We start from the raw sequence: 20868 nt of genomic DNA on the forward strand, positions 1-20868 counted from the left end.
CGCGAGGTTTCCGCGCGCGTGCGCCGAGATTCCGGAAGTGACGTCGAAGCGGAAGCGGAAGTGCCGGAAGGCGGAGGAGGCAGCAGCAGCGGAGGCAGCAACGCCGGCAGGAGGGCGGCGAGGGCGGCCATGGTGGACTACAGCGTCTGGGACCACATCGAGGTGTCCGACGATGAGGACGAGACTCACCCCAACATCGACACGCCCAGCCTCTTCCGATGGCGGCACCAGGTGAGGGGGAGAGGGAGGGAGCCCGCCCCGCCTGCAGAAGCTCCTCAGGTGCAGCAGCTTCCCTTCCCGTCAGGCTCCTGCGCCGGCGGAGTGTCTTCCCTCCGCTTTCGGAAAGGCCGGCCTGCTCCCCCTCCTCCGTCTCCTTCAGGCTCCCCTCGCCTTCCCCGCCCTCTCCGCCGCAGCCTTTGCGGGCGACGCTCTCGAAACACGCCCGCCGCCACCCCGACCCCTTTCTCCGGCGAGCCTTCCCTACGCGACCCCTCTGAGGCCTGGACCTTCTTGAGCGCGCGCGGCTGAACGGGACGCGCCACTTTCCCGTTATGCTCCTCCCTTCGCCTCTACCCCTGAGCAGTGCCGGATTTACGTATAAGCTAAACAAGCTATAGCTGAGGCCCCCGCTCTCTTGGGGGCCCCAAAAAAAATTTAAAGGGAAAAAACCCTGGATGTACAATAAAATAAAGCCTAGATACAGCAACAGTGTTTTGTGTTGTGTAGGCTCCTGTGATGTAAGTAATGGGCCCCGCCTGCTAGCCTGCTCCCTAAAATACCACTGGTTTGCTTCTTTCTATATATAGGGTGCCTACATTCTGCATGTGCACATGGCTTTAGATATCTATTACGTCCATCAATTACCATATAGCATATATTCAACACAAAAACCAGCCACAATTTGTTGATGACAAAGGACAGCTGGACATACAGTGGTACCTCGGGTTATAGATGCTTCAGTTACATACGCTTCAGGTTACAGACTCCGCTAACCCAGAAATAGTACCTCTGGTTAAGAACTTTGCTTCAGGATGAGAACAGAAATTGCACAGCAGCAGCAGCAGCAGGAGGCCCCATTAGCTAAAGTGGTACCTCAGGTTAAGAACAGTTTCAGGTTAAGAACGAACCTCCAGAACGAATTAAGTTCTTAACCCGAGGTACCACTGTATCATCATTCATCATTTTAAATTTGTATACCGCCTTTCTATCTTCCAATACTCAAGGTGGTTTACAAGCTGAAGAAACAAAAAATGTACATCTTGTAACAATCTAATGCAATACTAAAATGTGATAATAAAACATCACTTTAAAATAGGCAACCTCCTTTAAAAAAGTAACATTCAACAATCATTAGAATAGTATAAAATAATAATATCAATATATAAAAGTTAAACAGAAATCCACTCAACAGTTGCAATAATATCTAAACTATAATCAATAAAACAACGGCAAGCCACAGTACATAAAACAATACAATACACATTGAGAAGCAGAGGGTGGAGCAAAGCAGGTGGAAGGAGGCCTTGCCTGATGGAGTCTCTCCCCTATAAGCTAAACAAGCTATAGCTAAGGGCCCCCGCTGTCTTGGGGGCCCCAAAAAAAATTATAAGGGGGGGGGGAACTGGATGTACATTTCCAAAATAAAAGATAAAAAATAAAATAAAACCTACATACAGCAACAGTGTTTTGTGTTGTGTAGGCTCCTATGATGTAAATAATGGGCCCTGCCTGCTAGCCTGCTCCCTAGAATATCACTGGTTTGCTCATTTCTGTATAAAGGGTGCCTACATTCTGCGGATGCGGGTGGCGCTGTGGGTAAAACCTCAGTGCCTAGGGCTTGCCGATCGCATGGTTGGCGGTTCGAATCCCTGCGGCGTGGTGAGCTCCCGTCTTTTGGTCCCAGCTCCTGCCCACCTAGCAGTTCAAAAGCACCTTTAAGTGCAAGTAGATAAATAGGTACCGCTTTATAGCGGGAAGGTAAACGGCGTTTCCGTGTGCTGTGCTGATGCTGGCTCGTCAGAGCAGCTTCGTCACGCTGGCCATGTGACCCGGACGTGTCTCCGGACAGCGCTGACCCCCGGCCTCTTAAGTGAGATGGGCGCACAACCCCAGAGTCGGTCACGACTGGCCCGTACAGGCAGGGGTACCTTTACCTTCACCTTACATTCTGCATGTGCAAATGGCTTTAGATACCTATTATGTCCATTAATTACCATATAGCATATATTCAACACAAAAACCAGCCACAATTTGTTGTTGACAAAGGACAGCTGGACATGTAAAGGGCCCTATTACCTTCAGTAGCTTAGGGCCTCATCAAACCTAAATCGAGCCCTGCCCCTGAACCAGAATTTCAGATTGCAAGCTCCTTGTGGGCAGAGGCTGCCTGCCTCAGTAAAATCCCACATACACGTATATATTAAATACATTGTATAAATATTGATGGTGGCTTTCGGTTTGGGCTTTCGACTAATGGCACACTTTTTTCCGGATCCTGCTTTGCTTCTGCTTTTGTACTGTGACAGGAGGGAGAAAAGCAACGTTTAATACAGGTTTAAATGATGAGCGACTTAAAGTTTTAAAAGATAAAAGCTATCTCAGGAAGGCACCTTGAATGAATTTAAGTGTTAAGCGCCTGTTTTTTCAACCATTTAGTTAGCTAAAAGTTCTTTAGGTGTTCCACACCCCCTCATATTTACCGTATTTTTCGCTCTATAAGACGCACCAGACCACAAGACGCACCTAGTTTTTGGAGGAGGAAAACAAGAAAAAAAATATTCTGAATCTCAAAAGCCAGAACAGCAAGAGAGATCACTGCACAGTGAAAGCAGCAATCCCTCTTGCTGTTCTGGCTTCTGTGATAGCTGCGCAGCCTGCATTCGCTCCATAAGACGCACACACATTACCCCTTACCTTTTAGGAGAGAAAAAGAGCAAAAAATACGGTATGCCAAAATAAACCAATATGTCAGAAGAAATGGGTAATCTATGATATGTATTTTTGTGTTTTTATATTGTAAAATGCCCTGTGATCCTCAGATGAAGGGCATTTTAGAAATTTAAGAAATAATAATAACAATACCTATTTATTACCGTTAAATTTATTGGTGGCTTTTTTGCCACAGGCAGCCCAAAGCAACTTACAAAGAAGCCTCCTTTCTGTCCGTATTTATTATTATAGATGGGACCACATATAAAAGCCTTCCCTCCTGGAGGTATGTATCCTTCACAGGTGGTTCATCTGTGTAAGGGCCAAAATGTGTAGGCAATGCCAAAGTACTATATGCTGTTCACTACATTTTGAATTGTGTTGTTTCTGACATTGTAAAAGTAGTACAGTACACAGACTGGAACTTGGAGACCACCCCAAAACAGTAGTATGATATGATATATATGTTTTCCCAACTCTCAAACACCTAAGAAGTAAAAAAACCAAAAAACCAAAACCAACCCACTTGTAAGAAAACACTAAAATCTTTTTGCAATTTTGCTTTATGAACAAGATTGGTTTGCAGCCAAATAATGAATTGAAAGCCCTTAGTTTGCAACTGCCCAAATGTTTAATAAGATTAGTGTTTACCATTTGGGAATGAATGCGTATGATGCACAGGAATAAAACTGATAAATGCAAAAAATTATGCTTGGTTTTCTCAGCAGCTCAAACTTTTTGTTCCAGTTTCTAGCCTCACCTTATGTAGGTTCAGAAGACACACAGCCCTGCCTGTAATAAGTTTAATGTGTGTCTTGTCAGTTTCCAAGGAGTAAGCACAGCAAGTTAAAATGGCAAGAGTGTAAAGGCAGCATAATGCCAAAAATGTCTAGATCCCAGCTTACACTTCACAGTGGGTGAGATCAGAGGAGATGATAATCTCTTCTGACCTCCTTCCATATAGGCTGGGAGATTAATCCTACTAGGCATATCTTTTGCTGCACACAGGAGCCTCTGTCTAAAGCTAAAGCAAGCATGAGCTTGATGGAATGACAAATCAAGGAGAGGTTGCCAAAAAGAGTAATGATCTTGAAATTGCATATACAGTATGTGATTGCTATCCCTTTTGAAGGAAGAATTGGCTTATGCTGCTCCTATGTTTACATTTTTTTTGCCCATTTTAGTTGTAACGCTTCTTACGTTTGTAACAGCTTTATCCTGCCTGAGTTCCCTGTTAGGACTACTGGTCCCCATTCCCTTGCAGAGGCTAGAGGAATTTGTCAAATAACACAACGTTGCCTTGAAAACTCTGCTTGATTCTTGCTATTTTAACATGCTGTGTTTAGAAACTAGAAAGTGTGTGTAAAATTTTGGCAGAGCTTTTTGCCTTTGAAGCTTAAAGACTAGCAGATTTATTTGTGGCATATGTTTCCATTAAGCCCATTATATGTTGTGTGAAGTGTCCTCACTTGACAGATATGGAGATAAACACACATGAATACACTGCAAAAGGTAGCAGCAGTAAGTCTGTAATTCTGTTATACGGAGTCCAAATTGATGCAAGATAAGAATGAGTGATCCATTCACAATATGAAAGAGTAAAGACATTGTAATATTTATTGTTCTGTTAGTCTTAACTCCTGAAGTGAGGCTGCTATTTTCTATGGTGTGAAAGACAAGCCAGGAATCTGAATTGAGCTATTCAGCGTTGCTGATAAATTCTAGTTCAGCAATCTCATTTTGGTTGTACTCCCTTTTGAAGTCTTGTAGTTGCTATTGTAGTATGATGACTTCAATGTCAGAATAGCAGGGTGTACTTGGAATTTGAAGTATTCTCCTACTGGTTGCTGAATATTGTGACTTGCGATACCAGATTTGTGCCTGGAAAGCATTGCCAGCCTTCTTTCCTGGGTTCCAAAACTCTCAGCGACCACCACAGCAGCCACTCCACCCACCCACATTGCTGTGTATGCAGGAGCAGAAAGATAGGTAGGAGGTAGGAGGTATTCATGTGCGGAGCAGCTGCTTCCTCTTTGCCTGGCTGCTGTCTTTGTGCGAGATACATGCACTCCCTTTCTGCACATGTAAAGGTTTGTGTGAGAGAGTTGTTTATTAGTACAATAAAATCCCAACAAATCGGCAAACAAAAAATATAAATATATAAAATTGTAAAATTCCAACATAGGAGGGCCAAAAGAAAGCCTTGTCACAAGGATGAAAATATGCTCTCATCAGTCTTTTTATATCCCTCATTTTTTGAGGCTAGAAGCCTGAACTGACATTGATAAATATTAAGGGTGGGATCCACCTAACGAGACTCGTCAGTGGAAGCCTTGCGCAAGGTCTTCTGCTTGTGCAACACAACTTTCACACACACACACCCCTCTCCTAAGACCTTAAATTTGCTGGGTGTATGTATCAGACAGACTCCTTGTTCAAGGAGAAGGGGCTTGTTCTGTCTGGTAGGCTGAAAAGTTTGCTCTGACAGAACAGTCAACTTAATGCAATGTTGAATTCTCCTCTTTACAAAGCTTAACGCAGCCAGAAGAGTTAAGGCTACTCTCACCACCACTCTGTTCTAACCATCCAATCTATGTAATAACTGCTAAATAACTTTTTTAAAAAACTAAAATAAAATAAAATTATAAATACTTACAATGTTAATAGTTGCCATAAAAAGAAACAGTCCAGTACCCTACACCAGGCTTTCTAGCCAAGTACAGACCCCTAGAAGCTTAGAATAAGAAAGATTATATCTTTGCTTTATCCTGACTTCAGGATAACCCATGGGGGTCTTCAGTAGCAATTTTCCCTGATGCCTTCTGGTTACCTCTCCCATGCTTGCTAGTTAGTCTCCATGTGGTGGAAGTGGAAAGTTGCTCCTTAGGCTGCAGACTACAGGCTATGAGTCAAAGGTTAAGAGCCCTTTAGCTCTTGTTCTTCAACTTGAGCTTCTGCCAGGAGCTTAATGTTGCCTGGTTGGGAGGAGAAAACAGCTAGGATTTTATTTATTTTTAAAAAGATGAATACATCAGATGTCCACCAGCTGGTGGCAGGGGACTTTGTCCCACATTTCTCTGTCAACGAGGTTTTGTGTGTGTGTGTGTGTGTGTGAGAGAGAGAGAGAGAGAGAGAGAGAGAGAGAGAAGTCCTGGTCTCAGCTGACAGCACTACTCTAAACTAGAAGTGAACTAACCTTTTTGTGATAGAAGGTGCCAGATGGCTATATTTCATACAGGTAACTTGGTGTACCTCATTCTGGGTTGGAAGTGTCCCAGTATTAGCTTGAAGTAATAAAGAGGCTGCAGTCACTTGGACTATATTGACTGAATACAACCCATTTTCCAGGCCCGAGTCGAGAGAATGGAACAGTTCCACAAGGAGAAAGAAGAGGTGGACAAAGGGTGTCGGGATTGCAAGCGGAAACTAGCTGAGTGTCAGAAGAAGATAAAAGAGCTTGAATTGGCCAACGTAGATAGCACCAAAAGTGAGCTGCAAAGGCTGCAGGCTGAGGCACAGCAACTCAAGAAAGAAGAGAAGAGTTGGGAAGAGAAGGCGGACGATCTCAGGAAGAAGGAAAAGAACATGCCTTGGAATGTGGACACACTCAGCAGAGATGGCTTCAGTAAGGTGGGTCTAGTTGCTATGCAGCTTTGATTGATATGCACTCATTTGCTACCGGGAAGACTCAGTGTCTGGCCTTAAACTAAATTATGTGAATTGCACATATCTGGGCCTTGGGTGACTTTTTACATATATCAGAAAAACCTTATGAAAGAAAATTAAAAATCTTGTTCAATGCCCTGGCCTATATAAATTGGGATCCAGTTACTTGAAGGAGTGCTTTCTCCCATGTCCACCTGCCCTTGCATTATTAAGTCCTGTGGCAGAGGACCTTCTGGTAGTGCTACAGCCCCCTAAAATATTCCAGGCAGCAACTCAGTGGAGGGTCTTCTCAGTGTTAGCATGCCATTTATGAAATTTCTTCTCAGTTGTGCCTGGCACTGACTATTAAGAGCTTTAAGCACCGGCTCAATAATTGCTTTTTCACTTGGTTGTTTGCTGTGCATTAGTGTCTGTTTTCTAATTACTGAGAGTGATATGCTACATTTATTTATGGCTTGTTGTGTATGTTGTCTCCTTATTTTTACTTATACTCATTTACTCTTATCAGTGATAAATAAGTAAGTAAAACATTTTGCAGGCAAATTACTTTTGGGGGCTTGATAATAAGGCTCCTGGAGGGATCAGAATTTTTAGCAAAGATTGTTGTTTGTCTCTCTTGACGATGAAAGGTGAACTCCACAATTTTAAAAAAATACTTGTATGCCACAATTTAATTTAAAAAATCAAAGCAGTTTTTACAGCAATTATATCTAAAATAAAAAATGCAATTGCTAACAATTAGGTTTTAGGGTAGCATAACAAACACTGGTTTTATTTCCTGAGTACTGAACTGAGGGAAGCAAGAATGGGAATCAGGCCTTAGAAATATTCTGGGATGAAGAAATGAAAGCCTCAGAAAGACTCGCTTAAACCCATTTGTTAAGGCTCAGAGTATTATGAGTTGAGTGACTCATCTTCAAGGGCAATGGAATCAGTTTTAGTTAAGTTTGCCAAGACCAAAATACTCTGACATTCCATTCCAACTTCAGCACAGTTTTGTTTACTAGATCTGTGGGATGATCATTTGAATAGTTTCAGCTCTCGAGAACTCTTGACATAGAGTCAGAGTTGCCTAGAACCTCAGTTGCCCAGAAATGGAAAACCTTGCTGGATTTGTGGTGTTTGTTTTGGTATAAAAATATGTGGAGTTTTGCATTAGCTGAAAAAAGAATTCATAAATTATGTGTTGCCAAATTATCTTATATACAAAAAATAAACACATAGGACTCATCTCCACAATAAAATGTGAAATTCATCTTTCCTAATGGTCTTAAGTACTTTACCAATTTAATATTAAGTCCCACTTGAATATACTGTGCTGCTTTTTAATTTATTTGATTTTTATTGTATTGATGATTTCCTTCAATAAAATGTTTAAAAAAGAAAAAAGATGACTAAATTAATTCCAAGGCTGCCAAATATTTTACAGCAGTGATGGGAAACCTGTCACCTTCTAGATCATGTTACACTCCAACTCCCCCTTCCCCACCAACCACATAGTCAGAGATGATCTGAGTTGTAGTGCAACAACCTCTGTAGAGCTGCAGGTTGTTCATCCTGGGTTTTCTGGATTGTTTTATCTGTTCGGTTGCACTTGATCCTTTTGAAGCTGCTTCATCTCTTCGTTCTTTTGCTGGTATTTTCCTTTTCTTACTGTATTCAGCCTAGGACTATCCTGGCCACCCTTTGTTGGTTTGGCCAACCTTGACTGCATTGTGGTAGCAATAGTGATTCTAACCATGCTTCCTTTGCTGTTGTAGAGTGTCTTCAATGTCAAGGCGGAGCAGGACGAGGAGTCAGAAGAACAGAAAGAGAAAAAGCACAAAACATATGTGGAGAAGTATGAGAAGCAAATTAAACACTTTGGTAAGGGAAAACTCTGCACTGATCTGAGAGTGCTTTGGGTTAAACAGCTTCTTTTTCTGTGGCTAAGAGCACTTGAGATCAGTGTGGCAAATTGCAGATACAGCCTTTGTGGACTGATATTTATTTGCTGACTGCCTTGGTTCTACCATCTGTCTGTCTGGTCGTTTTAACTGTATCTAGTTTGGAAATTGTTTTATGGTTTATGTTTTATGGGTCTTTGGACCGCAATAAAGTATTGATTGATATTCATTTGTAGTTAGGTAGGCTTGGTATGGCTGGCTTGTAATTCTAGCTTAACGTTCTTTCAAAGAAGATCAGAAGAGAGGAAATCTGCAGTCATGAGTACCAGAAACCAATGAGTAGTTGTACTCAGTATGGTCTCTCTGTTTTCCCTACGTGCAGGGAAGCAGGGTGCTCTTGACTCCCTTCAGCAAAGTCAGATAGCTCTTACTGTAGTTAGGAGACTGTGTAGAAATCTGTCTGGTCACCCAGAGCTAAATAACAGGATGATATGTTCTGTACCCAACCTTGACTCATGTTCTACTGCAATCCCTTTTGGTTTACTTATATCAGGAGAACATGGGTATCTGTTTTTCCCGGTCACAAAATTGGGTTAGGTCCTATTCTGGGAGAGGGAATGGTACGGTAATCAACATAACCATGTGTCTCATCCTGTCAAGCTGCAGCTAAAGTTAACTGGAGCTTGCCTGGTCCAGCTGGCAGCATTGGTTGGATTGGGGACTGCCAATTTCCAGCGCCTACCCTGTAAATTGGGACGCAGGTGGCGCTGTGGGTTAAAGCCTCAGCGCCTAGGACTTGCCGATCGAAAGGTCGGCGGTTCGAATCCCTGCGGCGCGGTGCGCTCCCGCTGCTCGGTCCCAGCGCCTGCCAACCTAGCAGTTCGAAAGCACCTCCGGGTGCAAGTAGATAAATAGGGACCGCTTACCAGCGGGAAGGTAAACGGCGTTTCCGTGTGCGGCTCTGGCTGGCCAGAGCAGCGATGTCACGCTGGCCACGTGACCCGGAAGTGTCTTCGGACAGCGCTGGCCCCTGGCCTCTTGAGTGAGATGGGCGCACAACCCCAGAGTCTGTCAAGACTGGCCCCTACGGGCAGGGGTACCTTTACCTTTACCTTACCCTGTAAATAATACATTGGAGAAATGCATCTAGAAAAATGAGGATGTGCAGATGTAATCCTCCATGAGTTGCTTACTTAACCTAACCCTAACCCCGACTCCAACCGTAACCCTAATCTCCAGACCAGCGTTAGGATATTGGAAGATATGCTTTGTTTTTCAATGACCAAATTGCTTTTTCTGTGCAAAACAAGACAGAGTCTCTTAGGTCTTAACCAAGCTTTAGGAAGACACCAAAGTGAGCAATTCCTGGTCCCCATACAGTATGAAACTGTAGCTTGGGGGGGGGGGACCCAGAAGCAAAAGCTTCCAGTCTCCTTGTGGCTATAGTTGATAAAGTGAGAGGAGAGGAGTGTTTGAGCCCAATACTTGGCAGCCTTGCTACTGTAGTTCTAGACTGGTTTATTGCTGCTTCTGAACCCTGCCATTGCAACAAGGACCAGCAATCACATTTTGCATTGAAGACTGTGTTCACAAAAAGGCAAGCCTTTTTAGCACTAGTGTGGAATAAGTTTCTTATACTGTGTTTAAGAAAATAAAAGCAGCTCTGCTTGATCATTTAAAAATAAATAGCATTAAGTTACATGAATATCAATGCATCTTACATGAACATTGATTCAGGTTATATAAAGTAGCTTTTAGAAACCAGTATCCTTCGCCCTTGTACTAATTGACCAATTGCAATTTTTTCTTTGTTTTAATAATCTTGTTACCATAAGGACTTAACTTCTTTAATATTATGTATGTTCCCAAGTCAAACTTCATCACTATTCTGGCTTCCCCAGTTGCTGCTTATGTGTTTCCTGTTATAGGACTGTAAAGTGCTAACAGTTTTTTACAGTGCTGTCATCTGTGTGTTAAAAGTCCAAAAGCCTAGTTAGGAAATTACCCCCCCAATCTGATTTTTATGCTCCTGTTTTCTTGTTCCAAAAGGAATGCTGCGGCGCTGGGATGACAGCCAGAAATATCTGTCTGATAACCCGTATCTTGTGTGTGAAGAGACAGCCAATTATTTAGTCATTTGGTGTATCGATCTGGAAGTAGAAGAGGTGAGTAAAGCTGATGTAGCTTCTCCAGAAGCTGCAGTGGAAAAAACCGAGGACTGTCAGTGTATGACTCAAAACAAATGAGGACAGTGTGTTTGAGAAACTTTGGTGACTGCAAGGCAAGCCCTTAAGGGCCTTCTGCCTGTGTTTACATGCAATCCCCATTTACACTGGGGTTATGTTCAAAGGCACCACACATTTAAGTGAAATCACGTGTATTTGAAACACCATTGAAAAAGCCTGCAAACGCCCTGTTATGCCCCTTTTTATGATGTTTTAGGGTCACTTCCAGGTTCGGCATGATGCACGTTTGCGCAGTCGCACATATTGAACGTTCGTAAATGGGGGTTGCCTGTATTTCAGGTCTTATTATTAAGGTTCCAAATAAATATTTAGATCTAGCAGTTGCTTCAGTACTAGGAGTTAATAGCAGAGTTTTCCGTGAGCCTGCTTCAGTCACTTTGTGCAGTTTGATGGCTGGCTATCTCATAACCAGCCAGTGTGGTTCTTCTGTCACATTTAACAGATTGCTTGAACCTGCTCTGCAGGATTTATTTCCTCTGACAGTGGAATTATTTCAAGTGTTGTTTTGTGTCTGGTACTGTAGCGGCTGGGTCTTGCTGAGTCAGCCACTGCTGTCTCACTGCCAGCTATATGCCCAGAAGAAAATTCCAATTTTAGAGATGTCCTCATGAATTTGCAAAAAAAACCCCACAAAACTACAGCGTTGATTCTAGATACTATCCTGGGAAAACGAAGGGACCAGGAAGGCAGAATGCTGTATGCTTGATGGACATGGTTCTGGGTCATCTGGTATCCTATGGTTGTAACCTTGGTAGCCTGAAGCTGAGATGGAGAGAGAGAGGTTTGGGAGTGAGTTTTGAATGACATTCTGAATGTAATCATTTGCATGCTGGGCCAGGCTCAAATGACATATTGACAAGGGGAGTGCGAGTGTGTCTTTAAAAGTGCAACTGTTCTTTTGTCTCCTGTCTCAGAAACATGCCCTGATGGAACAAGTGGCTCATCAGACCATAGTGATGCAGTTCATCCTAGAGCTGGCCAAGAGCCTGAAAGTTGACCCTAGAGCTTGTTTCAGACAGTTCTTTGCTAAAATCAAGGTGAGACTATTGCCCAGGTAATAGAGGAAAACCTTATCTTGGCTCTCCCCCCACCCCTGGACCAACTTTGACAGGTGAGTTGAAACATTCACCTGTCAGTCACATGATGTCATAATGACATCAAATGGTTAATATAGTATATGAAAATTGAAAGTTGATTGGTGTCAATTAGCTGATCAGTACCTGCACACCTTGAAAGAGGTTCTCTGTGACTACCAATCACTTGCTCATTCATTATACTGGACCCCTTTGAAGTCTGCAGAGGGGGTAATGTTTTTAAAAAGTCAGTTCTTCTGGAAGTTCAGCAGAGTTCTGGCTTGAGTGTATTTATCAAATAGCATGATGTATTTAGGTTTTGGCTGGCATTTTATGGACAAGGTCAGCATAACATCTTGTAAAGTTTGATTTGCTCCCCTGTTAAAGGGCAAGATATCTGCTCAGTACTGTGTTCTCATGTGTGTCGTCCTCCACTTTCTTACCTGCCACCTTTTCCAATTTCATACAGACTGCTGACCAGCAGTACATGGAGGGTTTTAATGATGAACTGGAAGCCTTCAAAGAGCGGGTGCGGGGCCGGGCTAAGGCACGCATTGAGAGAGCCATGAAAGAGTATGAAGAAGAAGAGCGCCAGAAACGACTGGGGCCTGGTGGCCTTGATCCTGTAGAGGTGTATGAATCACTCCCACCCGTGAGTCACTAATGCTTCTAACTAAACAAATTGATTGTATGAGGTTAACCCTTTTGCTTCCGTGTATGTGTGTACGCACGTGCGCATGGTGGTTAACTTGCTTTTGTCCATTCACTCTTGGCCTATCCTTAGGAGTGGGGGTGAGTGTGAAAGCAGACAGCGTGGCCGCAGAACATTTCTCACACAAGCACGCAGCCTCTCCTCAGCCGATCCATGCAGATTAGCTGAGGCTTCCGTCATTACCTTTTTTTAGCCTGTGAGATGTGTGATGACTGGGGAGGGGGCAATTTATATGCCTATCAAGGTTCTTGGCTGAACAGAGGTGCTGTGACTACCTGTATATTTTTTTCTCTGCTGCTGCTGCCACCTAAATCAATAGCGTCTTGTGAGCTCAGAAGAAAACATTTGGGGCAATGGGTCTGGCTCCCAGGCTGGAGGGATAGCCACCCCTAGCTTATATTCAATTTTAACCTTATTTTAGCCCCAGGGTTCTAGCCATTTCTGTTCTTATCTATCTGCACCATGGGGTGTTAGGGGAAGAGGAGTACTCCTGGCAGGGGACACATCATGCTCCCTCTAAGGTAGTTTGTCCAACTTTGATCTCCATCCTTCACTTTGCTCTCACCTGTGGCTCCTAGAAGCTTGTTGGCGTTCCTGCACTGCAGTGGGTTGAACTAGATGACCCAAAGGTTTCCTTCCAAAGCTACACTTTTGCGACTCTAGAGAGTTTACTTTATTAATAGCCAATTTATTGGTAATTGAATGCAGGCCTTTCTGCTTGCACAGCATGGGCTCTGCCTCTGAGCTTTAGATAGTCTGTACTGTATACACTGGGACGCGGGTGGTGCTGTGGTCTAAACCACTGAGCCTTGGGCTTGCCGATCAAAAGGTCAGCAGTTCGAATCCCCGCAACGGGGTGAGCTCCCGTTGCTCGGTCCCAGCTCCTGCCAACCTAGCAGTTCGAAAGCACATCAGAGTGCAAGTAGATAAATAGGTACTGCTCCAGCAGGAAGGTAAATGGCATTTCCGTGCACTGCTCTGGTGTTGGGTTTTGTTGTGCCAGAAGTGGCTTAGTCATGCTGGCCACATGACTTGGAAAAACTGTCTGCAGAGCAGACAAACACTGGCTCCCTCGGCCTGTAAAGCAAGATGAGCGCCGCAACCCCAGAGTCGTCCGCGACTGGACTTAACTGTCTGGGGTCCCTTTACCTTTACTGTTTCTACAACTCAAGATTTCTGCAGTCCTTTCATCCCTTCCCCTCTATATACATGCATATTTCTTCTTCCCAGGAGCTCCAGAAATGCTTTGATGTGAAAGATGTACAGATGCTTCAGGATGCTATCAGCAAAATGGAACCTGCTGTGAGTATTCTCAAAGTTAGGATTAGACTCCTTCCTTTCAAGTTATGGGACTATGTGTCCAGATAGATATAGGAGATGTTAATTTATACATTCAAACATGTATGAGCACTCTTTGCCACTACTCTCCCCTCTGACGCAAGGCTTGAAGACGTGCTCATATCTGCCACAGTCGATAATTAAATTTCTTCTGTGCCCTCCAAATCCATAAATTGTGTGATTTTTCGTGGCAGCCCATTTTGGGAAATTTAGCGTGTACAATTGCATGCTGAAGCAACCTAATCTACACAGGTACCATAAGCATTATTGACCTTCCACTACACAGCTTATTTTACCCATTAGCTGTGTTTGGTACCCTACTTAAATTTCAGCATTGCATGCTGGCTCCAAACCTGATAAGCTACTGAAATAAGCACCTGTATACAGTGGTACCTCGGGTTACATACGCTTCAGGTTACAAACTAACCCAGTTCTAACCCAGAATGATTACCTCGGGTTAAGAACTTTGCTTCAGGATGAGATCAGAAATCGTGCGGTGGCGGTGCGGCAGCAGCAGGAGGCCCATTAGCGAAAGTGGTGCTTCAGGTTAAGAACAGTTTCAGGTTAAGAACGGACCTCCAGAACGAATTAAGTACTTAACCCGAGGTACGACTGTATTTTACATTAGGAATCAGACTTGCAGGGAGAAATCTCCCTTTCTAATCAAATTTCTTTCTTCTAACCAAAATTTTCCTTAAGCATAGAGCCACTTGAAGGAATTGACACCATTTCTATAAGAAATTGATACATCCCAACAGAAGCCTCCCTTTTGCCTGTAAAGACCTATGGTTTAGTGCAGTTATGGCCAAACTTGGCCCTCCGGCTGTTTTGGGACTAAAATTCCCATCATCCCTGACCACTGGTGCTGTTATCTAGGGATGATGGGAGTTGTAGTCCCAAAACAGCTGGAGGGCCAAGTTTGGCCATCACTAGTTTAGGGTAAGAGACTTTATGCCTCTTGCATACTTTGCTATAGCAGCCTCTGCTGCAGATTTGTTTAAACTACTTATCTTAAAGACTATTATTGAAGTTCACAGTCTTGCTTTATTTTCTAACCTTTCATTTTAGGATAAAAGACATTCAAACTTAGTAATAGATGAGCTCCCCTTAGCTCGATTTGGAATTGGTATTTACTCACTTTCAGTGCAAAAGTTTTTAAAGAGCTTACCGTATTTTTCGCCCTATAGGACGCACTTTTTCCCCTCCAAAAATGAAGGGGAAATGCGTGTGCGTCCTATGGGGCGAATGCAGGCTTTCGCTGAAGCCTGGAGAGCGAGAGGGGTCGGTGCGCACCGACCCCTCTTGCTCTCCAGGCTTCAGAAAGCTATCCGCAAGCCTTGCAAGCCTGGCGGGAAGTCCCGCGGGCTCGCAAGGCTTGCGGGCAGCAGCCTGCAGCCCACAAGCTTGGGGGATAGCGGGGAGGCAGAGCGCCGCCACCCCGCTATTCCCCGACGTGATCTGGGGGCTGGCTGGGGGGAGAAGCAAGCTTGCTTCTCCCCCCCCCCCCCCCCGCCAGCCCCACAAGCTTGGGGGATAGCGGGGAGGCAGAGCGCCGCCACCCCGCTATTCCCCGACCTGATCTGGAGGCTGGCGATGGGGAGAAGCAAGCTTGCTTCTCCCCCCCGCCAGCCCCACAAGCTCGGGGGATAGCAGGGAGGCGGAGCGCTGCCACCCCGCTATTCCCGGACCTGGTCTGGAGGCTGGCGGGCGGGGGGGGGGAGAAGCAAGCTTCTCCCCATCACCAGCCCCACCAGCTCGGGGGACAGCAGGGCAAGCCGCTGCCCCACGGAGGCTAGAGAAGCTGTCCCTGAAGGCAGAAGAGGGAGACGGAGCGCTCCGTCTCCCTCTTCTAGCTTGGGGATGGCTGCGCAAACCTGGGCGGGAAAAAAATTTTTTCCCTTGATTTCCCTCCCAAAAAACTAGGTGCGTCCTATAGGGCGAAAAATACGGTATCTATTTTCTAGGCGATCTCTCCTGGTTTGTAATGTTAGCACATCTGCTGATGGAGTTGTGCAGACAGTGTTATGTTGCCTTCCTGGGAATTGTAGTTTTGGTTAAATGCCACATATTGGTCAAATACTCCTCTAGTTCAGAGATCGTGAACCTTTGACTCCTATTAAAAAATAACAACGTTTTCCAAGCATTTTTCCAAGCTTTAGGTTTTATCAGTAGTTTCCATTGCTTAGAAGCCTAATGAATAAGAAGTTCCTTAGAGTTGTTAGGTCATGTAAAGTGCAACATGCATATGGCCCTTAAGCAGGATGTGTTTTGTGTCCCATTGTAGGAAGCGAAATACCACATGCAGCGCTGCATCAGTTCTGGCCTGTGGGTGCCAAATGCCCGAACAGCAGAGGGTGCAGAGAAGGATGACAAGCCAGATGTTGTCTATGAGGAATTTAAGAAGGAGACTTGTGAAGAAGACAAAGGAAGCCCCTGAACCTTTGGCGCAGATTTCTTTAAAGCAGACTTCTCCTGTCACCCTCTCTCCTTTCTTTCTTTTACACCAAACTATTCAGTGATGATGTGCTTTTACGCACTTCATGAATTATATGAGCTGCTTCCTGACTAGCTCTCGCTCTTTCACCACATCAGAAGCCCCTCCCTGTAAGCCCTGCAGAATTGTAAGGAAACCGGTGGAAGGCCCTCTGTTCCATTTTAGGGGAGGGTCTGCCACACCATGCAGGCTCATAGGGGCCTGGCAGGTCCACCTTCTCTGTCTTGTGGTAACGCCAGTTGGTGTCATAGCTACAAATGTGCTGTTATATCTTTTTGTTTGGCAACCAGTTAAAGGCTATTGAGCAAATAAAAAGACGGAACTAGCTGAGAGTGGAACGGAGTCAGTGAGCACGGTGTGTCTTTTCTCTTGGGACTCAAACCATTGATTTTGTTGTTGTTTAGTTCCACATCAGGATTGACTGCAGGAACAGCCGGGGTGCATAGTCCAGTGACGGAATACATGAAGGTGCGCAAGGTGCAAATTTGATCCCTAGCATCGCCATCTAATGCATCTTGGGTAGGAGGGCTGGAACATGGAGAGAACTGCTGGGCAGTCCGATTAAGCAATACGGGGCTAGATAGAACAGTGATGTGACTCACTAATGGATAGCTTGTGGTACACCACCCGAGTTCCAGTGTGGGTCAGTAAAAGCTTGGTAGCAAATTTAGGGCTCATCCACTGACACATGATTTTTGATGCTTGGGCAAGATACCAGAACTATTGTGTCTACTTTCAAGTCTGTTAGAATTACCTGCCGGACCCTCGGAGCCTGTTTCACTTTGCACTGTGTGGTGCCTTGTTGACGTCCCCACCACGGCTTGCATAGATAGCCTGTCTTTTTAAAGGCCAAAGCTGTAGAAAGAATGCTTCAAGTTCTGCAGGAGTGTTCAGGGGGCAGTTCCCTTACTGCATATTCCTGCAGGGCAAGGGGGCTGGACTAGAGGACCATAAGCATCCCTCCCAACTCTGCAATTCTACGTGTAAGAGCAAGAAAGACTCTCTGAGTATTACACCATAGGGAAAGACTTTACAATACATAGAGATTGCAGTGCATTATAATTAACAGATATTTTTCTTCAGTCTCCCACAGTAAACTGTAGTGTTAGACCAAGAGCCTCTCTCCAAAAGAGATCTGACTGTAAATTTACAAAGGTGGCTGGTGATGGACCTGTAGCCTCTGCAACCTCCCAGAACAATTCAATTGTTTCCTCAGAATCAGGGCCCCAGCTGAGGTGGCCCACTGCTGTGTGGGGGACATTGTTCCTATGGCTTCCCCATCTGAGGAATCAGCAGAATAAACAGAACTGGGTACACTCTAAGAAAGCCTTTACTTCTACGTAGCTGGGTGTTGAACTTCCACTTCCAAGCCAAGTAATTAGCCTTATGCCAGCATCTCCTCAAGTCTATAGGGTGACAGAAAACTGTTGTCACCTGACCTGCACTGGGAGCTAAGTGGGAAAGAATTGGAGCGTTCGCCCTCCCATGCGAGGGCAAAAAGGCTTAATTTATGTATGTCCGGCCTGGTGGGAGGGACAACTCATGCAAGGATATCCTCCATTCTCTGCAGAAAATGAACCTTTATGGCATGCCCAATGCCACCTTCTCTCAATGTTGGTTTTATGTACAGTGGTACCTCTGAATGTGAACGGAATCCGTTCCGGAGCCCTGTTCGCATCCTGAAGCGAATGCAATGCATGTGCGCGGGTCGCAATTTGCCACTTCTGTACATGCGTGTGACATCATTTTGAGCGTCTGCACATGCGTGAGCAGCGAAACCCAGAAGTAATGTGCTTCTGGGTCGCTGCAGAGCGTAACCCAAAAATGCTTAACCCAAAGCTACTTCAACCGAGGTATGACTGTATTCTTGCACCATAATGCTAGCATAGAGGGGATCACATCAGTATTTTACCTTTATTCTGAACTGATATTAGTGTTTTTGCTTTGCTTTTAGTTCTCTTTCAGGTATTGGTTCCGAGAGCTTGGGCTAAAAAAATTAAATATTCTGTCTGGTTCTTGGTAAAGGTTGAGTTCTGCTTGCCTGCCTACACCTAAGCCAACATCATTCATTGGAATAAATTATATTCTTGCTTTAAAAAGTTGCAAATAGCTGTTCAGCATTTCACAAAATTTGCAGGGCAAAATAATCGGTTTGCAGCATTCCTATCTCACTCTTATGGAGAGTAGGACAAGTGCGGTAGGCCACTATAGATGCTGCAGTTTTAGCTACAGGGCATTAAGTAGCCGTTTTGAAACAAGGATATTTTAAGTTGTCTTGGACATTTTGTGGGGAGATGGAGTATAAATCAAACTTGGATCATACTCTTAATTGCTCCTCCCCTACCTTTGCAGGCACTTTCTTAAAGAACCAATTTGCTGTGAGTACAGTCCAAGCATGGGCAGGGAGCAAATACCCTCAGGAACACGAGGGCAGAAAACTGAAGGCCAGTCATGATTCAGGATGTTTAGCAAGCATGTTCTCCAGATCTTGGGAGATGACCTGGAGCCAACCAGAAGCAATGTTAGGAGAGAACAAGCAGCTTCCCTAGGCCTGGGAAAGAGAGAGGTGGTTTGTACAGGAAATTCCAGGACCTATTTATCATATGCGTTCAACATCTACAAGTAGCAGACTTCTTAAATTCCTGTTCATACATCCTGTGCACAGGCATAAAGCTGCTGACTGGAAGCAGGAGGAAAATAAAACTAATAACCAGGGAACATAGAGAGATCTTGTTGGTGGTGGGAGCCGGTGCTGATGAGATTGACCTACAGATCCCAAAACATGGGAGCAAATGTGACGGGGAGAGAATATTGGTTTCTGCATTAAATAGAACTTGACACTCTTGGTGAATGGGAGTGTAGTGTCTGTAAGGTAGTGCATTTGTATATAGTCAGAATACATGCCATGTTATCTTGTGAACTGCCCTGAGATCTTTGGATGAAGGGTGGTATACTACTAATACTACTACTACTACTACTACTAATAATAATAATAATAATAATGCCATGTCTAGCTATAAATGTTTGGCAGCCAGAAATTTAGATTGAACAAAGGGAACGGAAGTTGAAAGACACTGCAGGTGAAAGCTAATCCTTCCCATCTGCTGCTGCATGAAAGCCATTGTGCATGGGCTGGGCATAACTAGGACCGAATGTTCTACTCTGTGCTAAATAAATAAAAGGCAGCCCTATGCCCAGGAAGACTGAATTATGTGGCTTTGCATAATTTCATTCTGCAGGTGCTAGGAGTCCAGGAAGTGACATTTTTGTTACTGACAAAAATGTGATATTGATAGTGATATTGATGCAGTATTGTGAGCGGGGAATAAAATGATAAAGTATCCCCCCCCCCCTAAACTACAATGTCTATACATAGACTGCACTCAGGTATTTGTGCCTGACCATATTTAAAAAACACCTATAATGCACTGAATATTAATGATTCAATATTTTTTTTACAAAAGTAAATTTGTAATGTCTTCTAGAGGGGACACGCAAAACACACTGCCATTCTCCTTGCCCAACAAGCATACTCTTGCATACACTTAGAATCAAATAATTGCAGGGTTGGAATGTATCTTGCAGGTCATCTAGTTCCTGCATTGCAGGAATCTGGACTAAAACACCCAGGACAGATGGCCATTTAGCCTCTGCTTAAAAGTCTCCAATGAAGGAGAGTCCACCACCTTCCGAGGGAATCCGTTCTTGTTTCAGACTTGCTATCCTCACTAAGAGTTTTTCCTATGCTGTCCTAATGAAGGCAAAGTTAATGCTCCACTGAGAAACCCTGAATTCTTGTGTATTTATGTGTGAGAATGCAGGAAGTTTCATACCTCAGATCCTCATCTGTCCCTGTTCTTTCTTTAATCTAAGCCATTGCCATTGCCTCTCTCCAAGTGTCATCACCATTGAAGTTTCTGGTCCTTTTTTTGCCAGGGGTGGCAGTGGCAGGGAGAGAAGGTATATTTTTTTGAGAGAAACTCACAATATTAGTTTCAGAATCCCTGTTTTAGCCCAATAGCATTTGACTTGCTATCTGTGTTCTTTTCCAAGGCAGGATAGAATAGTAGTGAGAACCAGCCCACCTTTCTCTGTACAATGATTCTGGTTGTTTGCTTGATCTTCAGAACACCTTGCAAATTGTCTGTATGGTTGATGGCTTCTCTTGGAGTCATATCCATCTTTCAGCGTGACTGTGCCTCACAGCTTAGCAAGATAATTTAGCTGTCAAGACCGATAACCCCTTTTTTGAGCTTTGTTATATTTTGCAGTCATCTCCACTAAGTGCTTGATTATGCTCCGAGTGTTTTAACAAAGATACCCATGCAAATGCTCTCCATTGTCATTTCTGTGCTCCTTCCCCACCCACATACATTGTGTAGCACAGAAGCTTCAAGGCCATCAGACAAATGGGAGAAGAATGCAGAGACTTAGGTAATTATTACAAAAGCCCCCTGGAATTATTTGCAAGCTGTTTGTGAGATGAGGGAAGAATAACAGGGCAGAGAACATTTCTCACAAGGCT

The 20868-nt window shown here is 44.2% G+C and overlaps 1 protein-coding gene and 1 long non-coding RNA gene across 2 annotated transcripts; one reads left to right on the top strand and one right to left on the bottom strand.

Moving 5' to 3' along the window:
* The first annotated feature begins 35 nt into the window (after positions 1 to 35).
* CDC37 (cell division cycle 37, HSP90 cochaperone) lies at positions 36 to 16685 on the top strand. Its single transcript, XM_083719280.1, has 8 exons — positions 36 to 231; positions 6277 to 6558; positions 8355 to 8460; positions 10530 to 10645; positions 11641 to 11763; positions 12269 to 12451; positions 13742 to 13813; positions 16134 to 16685. The coding sequence occupies exons 1-8, from the start codon at positions 130 to 132 to the stop codon at positions 16284 to 16286; spliced, it is 1137 nt and encodes a 378-aa protein (XP_083575406.1). The 5' UTR covers positions 36 to 129; the 3' UTR covers positions 16287 to 16685.
* On the bottom strand, positions 13821 to 16122 carry LOC310835362. The gene is made up of 3 exons (XR_014559599.1): positions 15798 to 16122; positions 14460 to 15012; positions 13821 to 14226 (listed from the first exon to the last, which is right to left on the bottom strand). It is a non-coding gene; the product is annotated as an uncharacterized lncRNA (long non-coding RNA).
* Positions 16686 to 20868: the final 4183 nt, after the last annotated feature.

The sequence above is a fragment of the Podarcis gaigeae genome, assembly GCF_964106915.1.
Source record: "Podarcis gaigeae genome assembly, chromosome: 17".
NCBI classification, from domain to species: Eukaryota; Metazoa; Chordata; class Lepidosauria; order Squamata; family Lacertidae; genus Podarcis; species Podarcis gaigeae.

Bases quoted from the DNA above. Each gene is read 5' to 3' on its own strand.
- CDC37 (XM_083719280.1), top strand. From the start codon at position 130: ATGGTGGACTACAGCGTCTGGGACCACATCGAGGTGTCCGACGATGAG. The intron at 232-6,276 runs GTGAGGGGGAGA...CCCATTTTCCAG, and splicing joins TCTTCCGATGGCGGCACCAG to GCCCGAGTCGAGAGAATGGA. The intron at 13,814-16,133 runs GTGAGTATTCTC...GTCCCATTGTAG, and splicing joins TCAGCAAAATGGAACCTGCT to GAAGCGAAATACCACATGCA.